At 37.8% G+C, this 20,690-nt stretch overlaps 1 protein-coding gene across 1 annotated transcript; it reads left to right on the top strand.

Moving 5' to 3' along the window:
• The first annotated feature begins 10,147 nt into the window (after positions 1 to 10,147).
• On the top strand, positions 10,148 to 18,435 carry rnf167 (ring finger protein 167). Its single transcript, XM_083927171.1, has 10 exons — positions 10,148 to 10,552; positions 11,911 to 12,041; positions 12,138 to 12,218; positions 12,303 to 12,440; positions 12,521 to 12,608; positions 12,715 to 12,805; positions 13,426 to 13,531; positions 14,131 to 14,224; positions 14,417 to 14,497; positions 14,703 to 18,435. Exons 2-10 carry the CDS (start codon positions 11,937 to 11,939, stop codon positions 15,122 to 15,124), a joined length of 1,206 nt encoding a protein of 401 aa, XP_083783297.1. The 5' UTR covers positions 10,148 to 10,552; positions 11,911 to 11,936; the 3' UTR covers positions 15,125 to 18,435.
• Positions 18,436 to 20,690: the final 2,255 nt, after the last annotated feature.

Raw genomic sequence — 20,690 nt, 5'->3', positions numbered from 1 at the left:
GTTTCAATTCTGAAAAGAAAAAGATTAATTTACACCAGACAAATATACAATGACATACAATTTTTAAAATGGCCAGGAAAAGCATTTGACATAGTGTTATTGATCAGATGATATGAAATATCTCCTAAAATTTACACCAGACTTCAAGATTTTATGAAACATTTGAGTCTAAGTCACCGGGCAAGCAAATCTTTCTCAGCTATAAATCAGTTCAGTTAGTGACATATCTGTCAAATGATGGTTATAAAAGTAAAGAAACGCATTTAGAGAAACTACAGTTACCTGTGTGATCCTCCACGCAGCATGCACAGTGTGCCCCTTAAGGCTCGGGTGCCCTTTTAATATTGCTCAAGGTAAACCGATGATATGATTTTCATCACTGTGTTTATTGTTACCATGGTAACCAAAGTGTGTAACTTCTCTGGAACTCTTTCACAATATCAATAACAGGAGTTTTTGCTGAAACAAAAATCAAATGACGGATATTAATTTAGACATCTTTTCAAATGGGTATAAAATGAATTATTAATATATATAAAACTTATAATAGCTGTTGCAGTTCAGTTTGTATGTATCATATCAGCAAGTTCCCTTTGCACTGTTTTGTATCTACCTGGAGCTGTAAAACACATTTAACAACATTGGTATGTTTTGGAAACAGTATATTAAATCTAAATGATCAACATAATCTCAACATTACGAATACTTTCATTGATATGGCAATGATTGTTGCCATTTTATGACCCTGTATTTGATGACCTTTGCGAAAATCTTTCAGTTTTATTTTAAAGAAAATTAATTAATTGCCTGTGCACTATTAGATTATCCGTTTTCCTACGAGACTTTTATTTTTGGGAATTTGGAATCCATACCTATGAAACTCAAGGCTGTTATTAAGTCTAGAAACTGAGTTTTAGGGATCACCAGAAGAGTTTTACTTTTACTTTACAAATACTTGGGGCCCGATTTGCGCTGCAACCAGAGTTGAAATAACAATGTCCATGTTTAATCCAACAATGAAACAAAACGCAACAACTGAACTAGCCTATCAGACAGTGCCCCAAGTTTTCCTAAAGTAGCAGTAATAGTACCCAAAGCCGACCAGAGCTGGAGAAGGTTCCAGAAAAACTAGAGGCAAACAAAAGTGCAAGGTGCAGACTCAAAGAGGGCCGTCCCAGCAGCCATACAAGCGAGTACGCTGTTTTTTCTACAAAACATGTCAAAGTGCTCATAACACAAAATCAATGCAGCATATTTTCGCAATGCCCTATGTGAGAGAGAAGTCAGAAAGCTTTGAGTTGCAACGTAGGTGATTAATGAAAAAACAAATAGTTTAGTCAAAGGGTAGCACATCTGCTATGCCCACAAACGCACCATGCATGGCAATAAACCTGAATTCATCCTTTGATGCCATAAAGGATTCAGATCATGAGGAAACAAAACTGGTGTCTTGCCTATCTGTCCATCAAGCTGAAACAAGACCTCCAAAACAAGACTGAGCAGGGCAGAAAAGTGATCATTCTCCCTGCGTTACAATACCCATACTCCCATACTATTTAGTATACCCATATGCCAAATGCAGTATGCAAGAACTACTAGGATGTCCTGCTGCATCCGGTCAGATTTTGCAGTATGCAAGCCAAGTTTCAGGCACAATGTTATGTTAAAAGTAGTATATCCCAATTGTGTGCATACTGTATGCAACACTACGCACTTTTTAAGGTCAGCTGCATTACATTCTAATAGTAAACATAAAAAGCATGCTGTTGTTTTGTATCACTTTGCAGTCCTGAATATCAAAATCCAAAATGTCTTATTTTGTTGTAGTGAATTGGTTTTTTAACTCTAATTTGTTCTTATTGTTACAATCTCCCATGAAACTCCATTTGAAATGTTTGTGTCTGACCTCTACTGGTCAAATAAAATATTTTATATGCCACAAAAGCCTTAAAGGTGTATTTGTTTTTCCCAATGATGATGCAAGCCATAAATGGATAAACACACTCATTAGAGGTCATTAGTCCACTCTGTGTTTCCAGTCCTCTAGACAGCAATTAGACTCTGCTGTTTTGCCACAGGTCAGGTGAGACCTCTTTGGACAGCAGCCCCTTGAGAAAAGAGTCATAATAGTCAAAGGATGAGAGGAAAACAGTGATGACTTCCCTTTGGAGAACAATGATGTAACACTGATGAAACTGTTTCCGAAGTTGACCTCTCAACTAATGCAAATCCTTTTATTATTATCTAATTCTGTTTATTTAATCAAATTGGTTTGTATCCACCAACTTAAAGTTGTACTTTGGAACGACGTGTTGACAACTTTATAAATAATTAGACAGTCATGTCTTGCCAACTGTTTGTTTTTCTTCCACAGTACAAGTGAACGAGTTAGGGACAGGTAGTTCTAAGGTGACGTTCAACTGGATGAACTGTGTCCTGGAAAGGGAGGGAAAGCTAAAGCTAAACCTGAGGCTGATGTTTATTGTAAAGTGTAAACGGTATACACTACTATATACGATATATAGTATACGGCTCGATTGAGATAGAGCTCATCTACTTTACGGTGGTAAACTGGATTCAGTTCGATAAAACCATGTATGTCCACAAGTGGCCTTTTAGGTGGTATCTGTGATTCCTGATCCATTTGTTGAGTTTGGTGTGTTTCTTCCCTGAAATATTGTATATTCCAGCATCTTAACACTGAGACTGTTACTAAAAATCAATAGTATTTTAAGTCCCTCAAAGGAGGCCCCATCCAACCCCTAACTAAAGGTCACAGCCCTCAAGTTTGTGGACTCTAAAGTCCCCCACTTACTGGCTAGCAGCAGGAATAATCCACATTACTGATTGTAATATAACTTGATCTTTTATTACATGTATTCTGACGGATGAAAATTCCTCTTCAGGAATGCTCTGATCTTTTATTTATTTAATTTGAACGTCATTATATACTGTATGTGATTTAAATGTCATTTTATGTGTTTCTCTGCAATGTTTTTAATGTTCTGTGTGAAGCATTTTGAATCGCCATGCTGTTGAATCGTGCTATATAAATAAACTTGACCTGACTGAGCAGAGGTGGGGGCCTGGTCTTTGCGTTATGGGGGCCTTGCTTGGTTGAACATCCAGGGCGCTGGTAGCTGAAAGGAAGCCTCTGAGTGAGTCAGTCAAAAACACAAACCTAAACTGTTTCAGAACTTAGTAAAGTGGTAGGAAATTGACACAGCGTTAAGTGTCATAAGTTGCGGTCTCCAAAGAAAGGCTGTCTGTTTTCCCTGAACCATGGTAGATTTGTCTCTTATCCAGCGCCTGTACTCTGTTGGACTGGGCCTTCTATCCTCTAGTATGTCTCTAATGGTGCAGTTTTCAAAGCTCTGTGTCTATTTCAGTTCATTTGGTCAACACGTCCACACTGATGGGAACTAGACCAAATTCAACTTCAGAGACGAGGGCAAACATTTGCTGCCCGTCAAACCTCCCCCTCTAACCCGATTTTTAAAACAGATAATACCTGTATAGAGAACTAAACTGACGCCTCTTTGAAGTGTTTCTCTCACTGTGTTAGTTTCACTCCTGCTTTGTTAGACCTGTCACTTGAGACCCGTTTGTCTCAGCTGCTCCTGCCAGATGCCCAGATACCTGTCTACACTGCTTTCTGGGTCACCAACACCTGTACAACAAAATGGTTGTAATTTGTGCAACAGAGGAACAAAAGCTTAATTGAAACACTGAAAACATCGTATGGTACAAAACAAAACAATCAACCACACAGCGTAATGATGTAAACAAGAGTAATTGTGTTTCTGACCCCTGAGAATGTAAAGTAGAAAGACTGTGCCAAGGCCTTGAGTTTTATTTTTAAATGCCAATATAAATAACAATTCAAATCCATTACTACAATCATTTGTTTAAAAAAAAAAGTCTTGATTAATTCTTTCGAGGAAAGTTTCACATGCTGAACTTGGATTTTTAAATGTTAATGTTGTTTACGAAATGCTCTCTACAGAAATAGGTTCATTAATGACAATTTAGGAGAAGCTGCCTTCTCTGATGTTTACCGTGGAGAAAGCTGCCCACTGAGCTTATGTCCTCAATCTCAAAAAGCAATGAGAGTTAAGTATGTGCATGGGTTTTAAATCAGCTGGAAAACAAGCAGCTTCTTGGGAATGTTTGTCTCTCGTCCCATGACAACACTTGGTCACGAGTTCGTCACTGTGCTGTATGTTTTTTAAATGTGATTAACAAAAGCATGTTCTCTTTAAGGGTTCTTATAATTCTATAATATAAAACCCAGTGACCGGTATGCTGCTTTAAATTATCTTCACTCCTCCCCTGTGTCCAAAATACAACAAGACCCGGGCCAAATCCACATTTTGGAGCAACAGTATCAGACGCAAGGATGTCTTGTTATCGTGCGGTCGTTTTGGTGCTCTTGGTTGTTGTGGCGCTTAATGGTAAGTTTTGATATAATATCTCTGCACATTTTTATGCTTCCATTGATTATAGATAATATATTTCACAGCAAAATTACATTATATTCCATGTGTCCCATCATTTCAGTTGTGGAGAATGAGGCTGCATCCTTCCCTTGGTCTTGCCCCAGTCTAAGTGGAGTGTGTAGAAAGGTTTGCCTGCCAACAGAACTTTTCTTTGGACCACTGGGCTGCGGAAAAGGCTTTTTGTAAGTTTTGATGTTCAGATGCAGTATATGAATATATTGTATATATTTATTTGTTGATGACATGCAATGCATTGTTTCTTGTTTATTCCCAGGTGTTGTGTGTCTCATTTTCTATGAGTTGGGAATACATGTCTGGTCCCTCAATACAGTCGTGAAGCGTTGCAGAAGATGAGCCAGACAGAAGACATATCATTAATATGGAGGATCGTATTCGGCTTTTCACTCTGGTGTAACTGTTTGGACTTGTGTTAAAATAACTGCTTGTTTTTTGTTTTGTTTTGGTTTTTTTTGCTGATTTTAATGCAACCACAATGGCTGAGGTGAAGTAAAAAACGTTCAACATCCTGGCTTGTTTTGTATTTTTTTATTTGTAGTTTGGATTACTTTTCTGAATAAAACAAAACAAATGTGATTAACGTAGAAAACGTGTTGTTGGGCAAAAATAATCATATATTCTAGTCAGAGTTGCTCTTATTTAATCATCTGCATGTTTTTATTGGAAGAAGAATGCAAGGCCTGCAATTTAGGATGCAAAACGGACAATACGTGGACAGCTACAGAAGCTGATACAGCTGATATTCAGTTCACCAAAATCCCTGATGTGCGAAAGGCCCAGTGGTTGCCCCTTACGACTAACCTTTAATAATCTTTCCTCTTAAAAAATAATTCAGATTACGGTATTTTTGGCAGTTTCACCAGCCTTTATTACATAGAACAGACAGGAAATGGGGTGAGAGCGAGAGAGTGGGAGACATGCAGCAAAGGGCTGAAGTACGGAAGTCGAATCTGCGACCGCTGCCTCGAGGACCTTCAGCCATTTCACATGGGGCAACTGCTCTAACTACTCACCACCGACTGCCCCACATCTTTCATTTTTATCATTGGTCAATATATGCTCCCTTGTACATCTCTGATTTAAAAATGTAAAAATGATAAGGTGAACTAAACTCAACATAGGCTCATGGCTGAGTATACACTCTAAACTGTACTTAAAGACCATATCGGCTATAAATGTTTAATAAAAATAACAATCAATGCTCAACATTGTTTTGAGGAACAAATTGAGCTCTGAGAATACTAGACTTTAACCAAAAAATGCAAATTAGTTAAAGGTCCCATATAGTCAAAGAAAAATGTCTGTCTTTTTTTTATTATAAAGCAGGTTGAGGTGCTATATATATATTGTGAAAACTATCGAAACACTTATTCAACAGAGAAATGCACACGGCTCGTATTCAGAAACAGTGTCTTTAAACGAACCGTCAGAACTGCTGTAGGGTTGTGATGTCACAACTATACTATACTGTAAACAGGTAGAAAGTGGTGCTACAGTGCTGTCACAGACATTCTCTCGCTGCAATGATGGTGCAGAGACACTGTGAGAGCACAGATGAGGAAGATTGGAAGAGCAGACTGGGCTTTTTCGAGAGGGGGTCTTAAAGAGACCTAAAGGTGCGACCTATTCGACCTCCTTTGGAACAACAAAAGAGACTTGGACACAACGCTTTAGTGGAAACAGAGAGTTTACTGCTGCTCTCCAACTTAACTACTATCCTGAATATGTCAGTGTTGTGCAGCACATAATAAACTTATTATATTTCGTATTTGCAAAAGAGGCCATAAGAGATTTTGATGAAAGCAACCCTAACCATCTCTGTTTGTTGACTCATATTGTTAAAGATCGCTGCAGCAGAAGGATTGCAGACAAGACCTAAAGGGAGGCAGAAAGATGCTGGTGGGATTTACGTTGTCATTTTTTGTTAGTTTTACATAATTTAACATACATTAACATACATGCATATTTATAATGCAAACATCACTATTATATACAACAAACCTTGCTGCGGCTTAAGAATGTAATCCTCCTTTTGATTTGTGAGGCATTGTGCACCATATATTGCTTCAGGCAAATTAATAACTTAATGTTATATAAAATGCAAAGTTACATTCATATTTATTGAGTAAATAGCTGGCCTTATTCCCTCTCAAGATTTGTCCTAGTTTTTGGACATTCATTGTTTCCATTCAGGGTTATTGTAGGGTTGAGGCTATCTACGCATGTAGTAGGCAAAGGGCAGTACAACACCTTAAATAGGTTTTCACTCAGATTTTGACGATTTCCTGACCTGACCTTCCTGATTAACTTTTTTTAACTGTTTAGTTCCTGACATTTCCTATATCTCTGCCATCAGAAATAAACCCTGATATAGTACATTTTGATAGCTTGCCATTCATTTAACTGTGTACATTGATTTTCTAGCTTCACTGTAAAGTACAAAAGTTACACACCCTCCGTTCTGGTAACTCAAACACCCTCCGATTACCAAATGCAATCCAAAGGGAAGGAGCCCATTGGTGCTTTGTTTTACGTGTAGGGACTCTTCTCATGCTGCTGCAGAGGTTTGGTGTTATTTCGAACAGTATTAGTGGTTAAAAAAGCCGTTGTAATGCGTTCACCGTGCTGCCCCGAGCTAATCAGTATTAGCCGCATTTGGCTGTTAGCGACTTTCCAGGATTTCTCCGTTAATAGTTGTTACACAAAAAAAATGGTCTCGATGGCTTATTTGATTAGTGTGTTTGCCATAAAAGACCCTGGGATGATTTTACGCCAGAATTTCACTTTAATTGCGCCAAGATAACGTCACAAAACTTTACAGGTGTGTAGTTGAGATTAAAATTAAGACCAAGTTTTGAAAATGGGCCATTGTCCCACTTCACGTCCATCATCTTACATGGCAGAATGCTGGAAACAGGGACTAACTTAAACGTTATGGACAAATGTATGACAGGTTTGAAATTTTCTTCCACAGGCTCATCCAGCTGTGGCTTCATGGTGACTATCTTGTTGCCTTGGTTCTTTTCCCCCCGTGCTATTTCAATTGTCATTATCTAATTGATGTTATGATAATAAACTGGAGATCTAAATTAGAGAACAAAGAATTAATACTTTTATACCATTTTTTTTGTCCAGAATTTGATAGAATATCCGCGGTGGCTAGACCACTGCTGTACTAGCATGTTTTTTTTTAAATAACCAAGGAACTTCAACATAAACCTTTATTTTGTTTCTTAGGGCTATAAGATTAAAAAGTGAATAGGAAGTGTAGAGGCTGTTGCTTTGAATGACTTCAGCACATCTGCGCCAACATGACACCACTAGTTTCTCACCCTGCTCTGGTTTGATCTTGGTCCATTCTTCTTCAGTCTCTTCCACAGTTCAGTAACTGTAGTGGGTTTCTTAGACATTACTTTGTCGCTGAGAATATTCTTAGCTTCAAGGAACCACTTAACCTGTTTTTCAGTGTGACATGGGGGCATTGTCTTGTATGAAAATGATGGGGAGACAATTGCAGTGAAAGTATTGCACGTTGTTAAGGAGGTTCCATAAACATTTGCATTCATCCTGCCATGTAGCTGTACAAGAGGCCCAACTCCTGCTGCAGAAAACATCCAACAAACCATGACACTTTCTCCCCCAAATTTAACTGACTTCTTTACACACTTTGCGTTCAGTCTTTCCCCAGTTTTACGCCCGAGCATAATGTTCCCATCAGACCCAAATAAATTGAACATACTCTCATCACTGAAGTCACTCTGGACCAGTTCTCCTCTGTCCACACAACATGCTCCTCAGCATAGGTGAGTCTAGCCTTTTGATTCTTTCTGCTGATGAGATGTTTGGTCACTGCAGAGTGGGCTTCCAGTCTAAAAAGTCTTAAATGACATGATTTGTGCAGAGACAGATCCTTGCTCTGTTCAGCACTGAACTGGTGAGCAACTCCAGCTGCAGTGTTGAACGATTCCCCATTGAGACTCTTTACATAATCCAGTCCTCTCGTGCACTTATTTTATGTGGACGTCCTCCATTTTTGAGGGACTTAAATGAATCTGTGTCCTTGTAAAGTTTCAATATTCTTGAAATCACAGACTGTGAACGCCCAACCTCTCTCTGATGGCTGAGAGGGTCATCCCTTTGACCTTCATCTGGACAATCTGCTGTCTCAGGGTTTCAGTCATCTTAGAGACGCTCGCCATCTTGTAAAGTAACCAGAAGAGCTGCAGATAAATAGGGTGTGTCCAATGATTAAGTAAACTGTTACCAGGTGCCAGATTACCACCAATAACTGTGAGGTATCTGGAATTGTTCTCTAATTTTGCTCAGTGCGTTTTTTTTTTAACAAAATAAAGGTTTTTGTTGAAGTGCCATGGTTTAAAAAACAAACAAAGAAAAACATGCTAGGACAGCAGTGGTATAGCCACAGCTGATATTCTATCAAATTATGAACAGTAAAAAACTAAAAAATAATAATAAGCAAGGACAGCAAAGCCAAGAAACCGAAATATGGAATGAAAAAACAATACAATAAATACTCTTGTACATGTACAGTATTGACAGTAAAATTGTATCTATTTCTGTTTTAAAATGAAGAGCGGTTTTGTGCAGGGATGTGCAGAATACTGTCCAAGGGACATGCAAAAGTGCACAGTATAAAGTGTAGAGAATATATGTGCAATGTAGCCTACCACTATGATGATAATCCAAAAGATTAATGTATATAGGCCCTTTGTGCAAGTGTGTGTGTTTATGTGTACAATAACAAGAGCAATTTCCACTAGAGGGATTAATAACAACAACAAGACAACAGTGCAAACACTGCTGTAGCTAGGGCAGCATTGAGGAAGGTGTGGCCTGATGACTGAAGACCTTGAGAATATTTTCATTTGAATGCAGTGAAACCGGTTCGTCTCTGCCTGTGTCTGTTCCTATAAAATACAATCCTTAGAATGGTGAAATCTCATGTTCATGAGTATTTTCGACATTGTCACTCTATTACAAAATATTATAATTACAGACGTTTTTATAGTTCATTTAATCCTTTCATTTTGGGTCTATTAGGTTTTCATTACCCGTTCCAGATTCATTAAAACCCCAGGTGTTCATATATGAACCATGCAAAGCAGAAAGCGCGCACTGTGCATGGTTTTCTGTGGAGAACATGATTCTTGTTGGGCACTGAGTTTGTTGCAGTTCGTCCTTTTTTTTAATTTAAATGTTTTATTTATTTATGTTTTTTAATTCATTCACACAGGTAGATAGTATACCCAAACAAATAACAAAATAATGCAATAATAAGACAAGTAACGTCGAAAGCACAAATAATATTCAAAGAAAAAAAGGAGTTAATAATAATAAAAGACAAAAAGGAAGAAAAAAGAAAAGAAAAATTACATAATAAATAAAAAATAACATTGATAGGATCCCTTTAGTAATTCCATAAATTAACGTTGAGAGTGCCGTTACATTTAGAGCTTAAATGTACAAATGATACAGTATATTTGTAAAAAGCCCCAGTCTTCACTGGAGCAGAGCTTTTTCCCATTTGTTGCCGTTCGTCCTCGTGGCCGCTGGTGGCGCTGTGGGTCGTGATGCCGGTGAGTCAGTCTACAATCACACCAGGAAGAAGAGCCAGGGAGCAAGAAGCAATAACAAACAAACCCAGTAACAAGCTAACGCAACTTCGGAAAAACCGAGCGCACAGGAAAAGTGCCTCCTTTACGGTGGACCAACATGTTACTGGTTTAAACACTAGTAACCGTGTACGATAGGATGTAAACGGACAACGAAGAAGACCTAAAGTCACGTCACCATTAACGTTAGAACTATCTAACACCTGCTAACACTAGCTACGCGTTAGCTACGTTAATCCTTCCTCCCTTTGTCGTTTTCTTGTGCAATTATAGGATTGTTGAGAAAGTAGCTAGACACTGTAACTTAAAGGAGGAAAAAAACATCAATTTAATCGTTCTTACACGGTGACATGTGAGAAACTCAAGTGATTACAGCCTTCACGATATTAGCAGGATACAAAGGTAGGTCGCCAACTAATGTAAAGTTACTCACAATAACATGTCCGCATGACTTTTCATACCTTGTGTTTTTATTTTGTTTTGCATTGAACATGACGTTAAACATTACCGGAAGTAATAACTTGAATGTTAATCACAGTCCAGCGGGCCAGACTACCTCCAAGTAACTAACGTTAATTATAGATAATCACCTGCAAGGAGGGAGAGAGAGAAGACGTGGTGAGGCAACATTAGCTGCTAACTAACAGCTTTAGCATTGCGACAAAGGCGACAGCAGCTAATTCTTTCCCCACTACCTTAATATAATTAACAAAATGTGATAAAACATGCGGACAGTAGATTTCATCGTGGGTTTTATTATTTTAATGCAAACAAGAGGCAGTACTTTGGGTAAATTTTTATCATGTGCGACAAATTCAGTTAAGATACAGTACAGGCTCCAGGGAACGTGGACATAATTACATTGCACTTATTTTACCTTGTCCTAATACAGTTTACTTTTTACACCTGTATACTAAGTCACTGTTACACTGCATACAAAAATAGCATTGTGTACCAGATCTGGGGTCAAGAAGTTTTTTGCACTATTTAATAGAAACATCAGCCTATATGTGTCCACTGTTTGTCATATTTGCTGTGTAATATTTATAATGAAATCCTAAAAAAGTAGACTAATAGACTGTCAGTTTAGTTTTTGAGCATTCAGCAATGTTGACAATCTAGATCTGGTACACCCAAAAAAGTGCTGCCAAATGGTTGGCCTGAATTGACCTAACTGAAGTGTTTGAGTTTAATTACCTGCAGTTATTTTGTGGATTTGGATTTGAAAACAAAATAACAACAAAATAACCAACGGGATTGTAGTTTTAAACCCATCATGAATTTAAAGACACATGATTAATGTAGAAACATTGGTAACAACTGAGTCTACAACATTAAAGGGATTGCTTTGTAGACAATAGATTAAAAAATGTTAGCATAGCAAACCCTTGCAGACTGTGAAAACTAGTTAAAAGTCCTTTTGTTTGTAAAAAAAAAAAAAAAATAGTCTTGAGAGAACATTTGTATTCTCACAAAGAAAATGAATCACAATCACTTTCAAAAGTACTTTGCTTAGGTTTGCTTGGCTACTGCATGACAATAGAGTGCATGTTAATGCATGCCGATGAGCCAGTTTATTTCCCTGTTTGCATAACTATGTGCATATTTACAAAGTTTTACCACCTGGATAGTCTGTTTGAATTAGTATGTTAATGCCCTGCTGTAATCAAGCTGCTAGATCAGCTTGAAGCAGAACACTGAAGCCTTTCCCTTTGCTTGTGACTGATTGCTCATTTTGACGTGTCATATCTTTTTCTCAGTTTAGTCCAACTGTAAGCAATCAAGAATGGCACGCCTTGGCGTGGGGTGCATGGGAGCTCGATTGAGTGTCCTTCTAGTGGTTTTCTGCAGCGTGCTGGTTCCCTCACCTACACATGCCTATATCTATGCTGTAAGTAACAATTATGCATTAGCTATACATATGAATCTTCAAATTCTCCTGGAGATGATGTAATTTCCTATATTCATATGTGTGTTGTTTCTGCAGCATTATAGCAATATGACCTCCATGTTGTTTGAGGACCTACCGGCCTTGTTCGGCTCCCCACTTCCAAAGAGCGGACTAATGGTGAATGCAGATTTTTGGAGAAAGGCACACAGAAAAAAAAGAGGTTGAAGTTTATAATGCATTTTTTTTTTCTTTGTGTGAAAGGGAGTTTTGGTTGTGTCCCGCCCACTTAATGGCTGTACAGTAATAGACCCGCCTCCTCCATTGCCACCATCTTATGATGCCAACGCTACCAAATTCATCGTTCTCATCAGACGCTATGACTGCAATTTTGATATAAAGGTCAGTAGTGTTTGAGTAACATTGAGTATGTTTTGGTGTTCATGAAGCAAACTGTTCTAACGTGAGCAACTGGTTTTCAGGTCTTGCACGCACAACAAGCTGGATATAACGCTGCGATCATTCACAACATGTACTCGGACACTCTGCTTAATATGAACTACAGCAACGGTAACTCTCTTTTATAAAATGTACAAAGTGTTCAAACTTTACACTCACGCTATTTTACAACACTGGCTAAAATTTTATTCTTTTGTTTTCTTTCTTTCTTTTCCAGACACTATTGCAGATGAAATTGACATCCCCTCTGTATTCACCAGCTACTATGCCTCCCAAATTCTGAAGAATTTCATTATTCCAGAAAAGGGGTATGTAAAAACCATTTCCCCACACATTTTAAAATTAAGCAATAATCTAGACGTAACCAACCTTTAAAAGGGACCTATTATGCTTTTTTTTTTTTTTTTTTTAAATTTGCAATATATGTGATGTTACAGTGTCATACGTTCATAAAACATGGCCAAAGCTTCAGATAATGAAGGTAAACATAACTAAAAGTAATCCCTGTGAGCTCTCTCGGCTCAAGCTTACATCAACCTGTCCCAGATTTCTTTATATGGTCATCTGCTCCAGGCACATTACTGTAGATTTAACATTACATTCACTGCTACATGTAGCTACAGGCAAATGATGAGAAAGCTGTAATTGTGTTGGCTGATGTCAATATCTCATTGATTTCAGATCACATTTCTGCTGGAACATGTCTGGTTGTGTAGTTTTTGGTTTAGAAGCCTTTATTAAGCCAGTATGAGAACAATCATGTTTTTTTAACATTAAAGCATGTAAACACGATCGGGTAGAAACCCAAAATACAAGTATGAACCTGAAGCATAACCGTTCTCCTTTAACAGTCAGAATTAGATGTGCACAGACCGATACACACTGACCTTTTCTGTGCTAGTGCTTACTGTAATGTCGGTATCTGCAGGGCCTATGTGATCCTGAAGCCGGAGTTTGCTTTTCCACTCTCGTACTACCTTATTCCTTTCACTGGAGTAGTTGCCATGATCATTCTTGTGATGTGCATCGTCTTGGTAAGTTTCATGTGATGCCTCCAGAGTGTTTAATCTGTATGTAGCACATTCTTCTCTAATAAACCTTTTGTAGTTTCCATATAATGTATTTGTTCTGTCATCGGGTTCTAAAGATAGACTGTTTTAACCGAGGGGCGAGTCTTGAATACGTTGCTTTGTATTTTAAACTAGTGACCTAATGGGGTTTTAGCAAAATTAATCTCTTGAGATGCTATATCTATCCATTAGACACACCTTTAAAAAAAATAATTTTAAGGACTTGGAATCAGAATCAGAAATACTTTAATAATCCCAGGGGGGGAAATTGTTTTTGTTTCAAACTCCAGCTATACAAACAACATATTTAACAACAACAATATTATACAGATAACACATTTCTAAAAACAGACATATAAAACTATATATATATCAAAATTACAATGGTAATATATACAGATCAAAAGTACTGTAATAACAAAGCGCCGTACAAATGTGCAAAGAACAGATTGTTTAAGATAGTAGTTGTTGTTTATGATTTTTTTTACTTACTATGAACAAAAAATAAACCCATTTGTGTATTTCTCGCACCCTCAGTAACACTGTCTTTTTGCATTGTTCAGATTATACGATGTGTACAGTACAGAAAAAGGCTGAGGAAAAATCGTTTGTCCAAAGAACAACTGAAAAAGATTCCAACGCACAAGTTCAGTAAAGGTAAGTGCATCGTTTCACTGTTACTGTAATATGTTGTTTAAAGAGTATTATGCATGGGAATTTGAAGTCTATAACATTTCTTTTAGAATTCAAGGAGCTTTTTTTCTTATTATAATGAAATGTAACTCAATTGAAATAGATACTTCACTTAAATTTGTATGATTTAAGTTGATATCTTTCCTCCTGTTTCAGGGGATGACTATGATGTTTGTGCGATCTGCCTGGATGACTATGAAGAAGGAGACAAGCTGCGAGTTTTACCTTGTTCACATGGTAGATATTTAAATGTGAAAGACATGATTGGACTGTTTCTTGAAAGTCAATACACCCCTAGTGTATCTTCTGAATTACAATAATGTACTAAAAGTAATCAAAATGTTCAAAAAGCACCGTTATCACTTTTCTTTCAAACATGACATTTCAAATTCCTCCTGCACGGCAGTCCTTGTTGCTAACTGTCACTCTCTCTGCTTGTCAGCCTACCACTGCAAGTGTGTGGACCCGTGGCTCACACAGACCAAGAAGACTTGTCCCGTGTGCAAACAGCGCGTCACTCGCAACAACGCGGAGCACTCCGAGTCCGAGTCTGAGGAAGAAAATGGAGGCCGCAGGGAGGAAGAAGGAACGGAGGGCGAAGCTGACTCTGAGCGCACTCCTCTGCTTCGACCGTCCAACCCGGGGTCCCCCTCCGGGAGCCCAGGGGCCTATTCAGCCACCACTACCACTACTGCCCAGTGCCTCGCCTCCCCCGCACGCTGCGATTCACCCATCCTGGTTTATGAAGGCTACCACTCCCCTCTGGAGGACACGGACTCGGACAGCGACGACGCAGGAGAGGACAGGCACCACACTGACGATGACACCGCTCAGCTCATTGGTAGGGATAGAGTGGAGGTCTAATGGCTGCAACAAAGCTGCAATGAGATTACTTGGTTTTACCTAAAAGCTGTCTGTGTTTCATCGGGTGTGCTATCACACTACTTTCACATAATTTCAGACATTTATTATAACAGAATATTTTACTCAGTAACCAGAGGTCTACCTGTTCGTGTCAAAGCACATGCAGCACTTGCATTGGTGTTTTTTGTTGTTGTTTTACGAAAATCCACTTCTTTACACACTACAGTACTCTCGTACACTCAAATTTGTGTGTAGACCTCCTTTTTTAAAGCATGTTTTAACTCATAACCTGTCCACACTACACGACCTAACCACTAGTGCTGCACAAAAAGAACAGGACACTAAAATAAATCTAATGTGCTGTATAAATAAGAGTGTGAAGCCTCCGTTGCTGAAGAAAAGTAATTCTGTGCTCAGACATGAAATGGGTCCTCTAGGTTCTCTGTCTTTGTAATCTTTAAGTATGGTTAGTGCAGTTTCTATCTGTTGTCTTAATTATAAATGATTTACAGTGCCTATAGCAAGTTCTGATACACTTTAGAAATAGTCACTTTTTTGTTTTACAGCCTGAAATGATGATACATTAAAAAATATATTTTTTCCAGCGTGATTTACACATTTGGCCTTACAACATTGAAGTTAATTGAATTAATTTTTTTTCAAAATTTCTGAAAATGAATAAAAAATGAAACACTAGAAAAGTAGGGTTGGACAAGTGATGAGTCCCTTTAGAATAACCATTATAAATGTTCTCAGGTATCACCAATCACCTTCCAGATTACACACCAAGTTAATTGGCCTCCACCTGCATCAACTGTGGTCTTTTTGATTTTACTTCAGAATAAAATCAGATGTTCATTGAGGATTCATCTCCTAGTAGTTCCTGGTAACACCAATAATAACTCACCATTGTTGGAAAGATGCTTTCAAAAGAGCACTGGGATAAAGTTGTGGATAGGCACAAGTTAGGAGAAGGGTATAAAAAGAATTCAAAGGCTTTAACTATCCCTCTGAGGACCGTTCAGAGTCCAGATTTGAAGGCATATGGCTCCACCCAGACCTGGCCTAGATCGGGCCGCCCCTCTAAACTGGATGACTGAGCCAGAATCCGAGTTGCCAAGAGGCCCGTGGTGACCTTGAGGGAGTTATAAGTCTTAAGGGCAGAGGTTGGTTGATCTGTGCATGTGACAACAATTTCAGTCCCCGGACCTGAATCCTGCAGAACATTTGTGGATGGACTTGAAGAGTGCAGTCCATTGCTGCTCACCACAGAATTTGACTGAACTCAAACAGTTCTGCAGGAAGAATGGGGAAATATTTCCCAGTCTAGGTGCACAAAGCTGGTAGATCCAAACAGACTGAAGGCTGAAATTAAAGCAGAAGGAGCCTCCACAAAGTATTAAATCTGCTACAACCCTGCTACTCTAGTTCTTTATTTATTATCACTTTTCAGATATTTTGAAGAAAAAAAAATTAATTTGAATGTTGTATGGCAAAATGTGTATATTACGCTGGATATATATATTTTTTATGTATTATCATTTCAGGCTTCAAAACAAAAGGGACTATTTTAAAAGGGTGTCATGACTTTTTATAGGCACTGTATTTCCTACGGCCCTTTTTGCCAGCTTTGCATCTTTTCCGTAATAAGAACGTGCACATGGAGGGGAAGTGTTTGTCTTCCTGTTATCTTTTAATCCCCTTAGCTCTCTACACATTTTTTAAAGCTATATTTCCGTTCTTTGAAATGTCAGATTGTTCTCATATTACACAGTACATTACACTAAAGTCGAATATTGCAAATATATGTTATAGATTTCTCCTGCTTTTATATTGTCATTGCTAATTCTGTGGTCAGTTTAAGGAAAGATGTTTCCAGTTAGTCAAGTTGAACAAACTCATGTTATGAGCAACAAATTAAAGGTCAGTCCGTATTTTAAATGAATAACATGGTGAGAATGAACAGGGTTTGGTCGTGTACATTATTTTAGCTTTTTTAATCTGTAAAATATAGATTCATGGTTGTATTGCCATTTTTTTATACACTACAGAATGATGTTCAGTCGTGGGACCCTGGAGGTGTTTTTAGGAAAAAAGAGCGTTGCCTTACATTGACCTCGATGTACATGTGTATGTTAAATGTTTGGAAATTGAAGGGACAGGATTCACACTCCTTTGTTTAGCTCTTGTCTTGTTTGTGTCTGATACGGCTGGTTAACAAGCTTTGATTTTGTTCTCCTGTCTATAAATGTGCTCCACATTTGTTTTTATAGTAACAAATAAGAAGGTGGCCTGTGTTTCCACATGTTTAGGGCTAGTAATGAGATCGCCAGCTTAAACATGCTTAAAATCTGGACACGCTTGGTGGCTGTCAAATAAGATAGGGTTTGTTTATTGTATTTTATGAAAAAATGACCTGTGTGGGGTCCACCCTGTTGAATTGTAACGAGCATTGCGAATAGAAATCGTAAAAAAAGTTGTTTCAGCCAAACGGTCTCGCCGCTCCAAATAAATGCACAATGTGTTTACCTTGACTTTACAATGTAAAAATATTTACATTTTGTTTGAATTGTTTAATTACCTAACACGTGTGGACATTTTAAGCACTTTACAAATGTACACACACTCCTTATTCACCTAGAGAGGATTGTACAAATGTGATCAGTGGTTCCTCTCGCATCATTTTTTCATTGCTCCACTACAGTAAGGAAATCTGAAGCTTGAATTTTAATTTAGGGTTACTGTTATCTATGATAAAATAACATATATAAGCTCAAAATGCTTTACACTACATCAGATAGGGGACTAAACGCCCCCCCAACAATGCAAATGATGACAGAGGGAACACTGTATGCGATGCTATGCATTTGGTGTCTGAGGATTTGTGTTTGCTTGAGTTGCATTTAATGTTAAAGAGGAGAATCAGTAGAACTCTGAAATCACAACATTCCACCTTTATATTCTACTGATGATTGATCCAAAACTCAACACGATCAACTTGCTTTGATTGGGACTTGTTGGCAATAGTCTGTATTGAAAAATGTTTGGGGTATGCTTCAAATGAATTTGTACTGTTTTTTTTTTCTCTATGTCTCAATTTTAGAGACTGAAACCAATGGAAAAATATAATCCCCAAATAATTTCTTTCTTCTTCTTTTAGAATGTGCCTAGTTTATCACACTTAAATAATTGTACAGTGTCAAGTATGATTTTCATGTATAAAGCAGATTTGAGATTTCCTACGATGTCTAAACAGTCGAAGCTGCATTTAATGTGTGATTTGGGGAAGATTAAATGAAGTTGAAACGGGACTGTGGTGCCACGTTTGTGTCCAGATGAGAAAAGAAAAACACAAAGAAGTATGTAATCAGCGTATCCCCTAACATTTCCTAAATATTTATAAAGGACTATGAATGCTGATATCAATATGTAATCATAATACATCATTTTGTGATATACTCAGTTGAGAGAAATAACTTCTTCTGTGTTTAGATGTAGCTGCAATATCTTCTTTACATTCTGACCCTGCTGTGTGCCGCATTACCTTACAGGCTGTTTAATTGATAATAATGACAATGAAAGGACTGAGCTTTTGTAAAAGCATGACTCGCCTAAGAAAATATTCTGGTAATTAATGTCACGTCTTTGAATGGATTGGACACCCTGCTGAATTCATCGTTTCAGGTTCTATTCAGTTCATAATCCAGTGGTAAAACACCTAAAGCACAGTCACAGCTCTCACTCTCAATATATATATTTTATTATATATATACATTAACCAATATGTTTATATCATCCGTGGTGAGTCACTGCTAAACAAATATATTGAAATGTATTTGGTGCAATGGCAGAATTTATAGGTCACAGTAAACTGTCCACAGTTTCCCATTTTCACGAGTTTTCTGTTCTCTAAAGTCAGAATGTTTTACGTGAATGGGAAAAAGAGCTTACATCGTGTTGTCTATTCAGAGCTGTTTAGCAGACATAGCTAATAAGGAGTTGCCTGCCTTTGGGTGTAATGGTGGTTCATTAAGACTTCCCACAGTTGTTGAATGAATTCCTTTAATCCCTCCTAACAAGCTCCATGTCTTTTCATTCTCACCATTTAATGGGCCTTTAATCAAGTCGCCTGCTGCTTTGAAGAAAAGACCATTCAAATTTTAATAAACTTTCTCCAGATAGATATATGTGTGCGTACAGGTTAGCCATTGACTGGATTATGGCATGTGTGCGACAAAAGATAGACTAGTGTGTTACTTTAAATGTGTGCCGTGCGAGCTGAGAAATAAATTGAGGCACATATTTCTAATAGATGTGAGATGACATCACATAAATGAATCCCTAAAGAAAAAATACCTGTGAAGAGTTATTCTTCATACAGAACCTCTAGTTTGCTTTGGGTGGGCTGTGTTTTAAAGCCTCAGACATATTTGAACTTTCTCTGGGTTCTGGCAAACACAGTTGTGAGATAAGATGCCAGGATCACTGCTGTCTGCGCTGAGATCGCCTTTCTTGCTATTCTTGACTGTATCTTCATTTTTGCTGCTGGATTCCAGAGAAGCTCCTCAAGACCACAATGAGGTACGGCACGCATTCATAGTTTTCTAAATATATCTTTCCATTTATTTTGAAATTGCCACCTGTCTTTAACCACTGAAACGTGACATGTGTTTTCCTCGTTTGTTAACATTTTTGAGATGGTGAATCTCTAACTTTTCCAAAAACATTTGAATTTGACTTAATCAGAATGTTAAAAAATGGCACGGCGTTGTCAAATGACAGCAAAGCACTTTCTAGACAATATTATTCATATCTATTTTATTTGTCATTCCTAAAATATATCTGTTTTTCTGTAAAATCAGGAGGAAAATTTAACTGTTTACGTGTTCACAGGGTTTTTTGGATAGTTCTTACCAACCGCACATTATCTCCAGTCCTTTGAGAGCCATCGGTGGACGCAGAGGGGACTTTGCATTAGGATCCAGGGATGGCCATACCTTCCCACAACAAGGGGAAGCTGAATTTATTATGGAGGATGAAGAGCAGACTACTCAAGTGTGGCCACAAGTAATCCTGGATTATATGAGGCACCAGTTAAGGTTCAGAGGAAGGACAAAGAAAAACACCAAAAAGGGCAGTTTATTGGATAATTAAAGTAAAATAAAAATAGTATAAGAGTTTTAATTCTATTAAAATATTGTTTGAATACCAAACTATTTTACTGTGACTTTTTCTTTTATTCTTGGTCCACTCGTCCGCTGTTCACAAGAGATTTGGAAAATATGAATGTACACATTAAAAAAATGGGTTCAAAAGACCCGAAGAGACCAAAGGTGATTCCTTTCAATATAAGAGGAAGGGGACAGAAGGCTGCAGGCGTCTGAGGTAGACAAATGACAGTAAGTGTGTATCTTCCAAATATACAGTCTTAGTATAAAATCACCTTTCTGTTTCTATCCCTCCACTGCAATTCAGTCAAGACTTATTGTCCAGGGAAAAACAAAGAGGATATTCATACTAAACAGGCTGTAACTCTATAAATACTCACTTGATTTCTCTAACTGAC

This window comes from Echiichthys vipera, assembly GCF_963691815.1.
Source record: "Echiichthys vipera genome assembly, chromosome: 14".
NCBI classification, from domain to species: domain Eukaryota; kingdom Metazoa; phylum Chordata; class Actinopteri; order Perciformes; family Trachinidae; genus Echiichthys; species Echiichthys vipera.
This window is presented reverse-complemented; position numbering and strand designations above follow the sequence as displayed.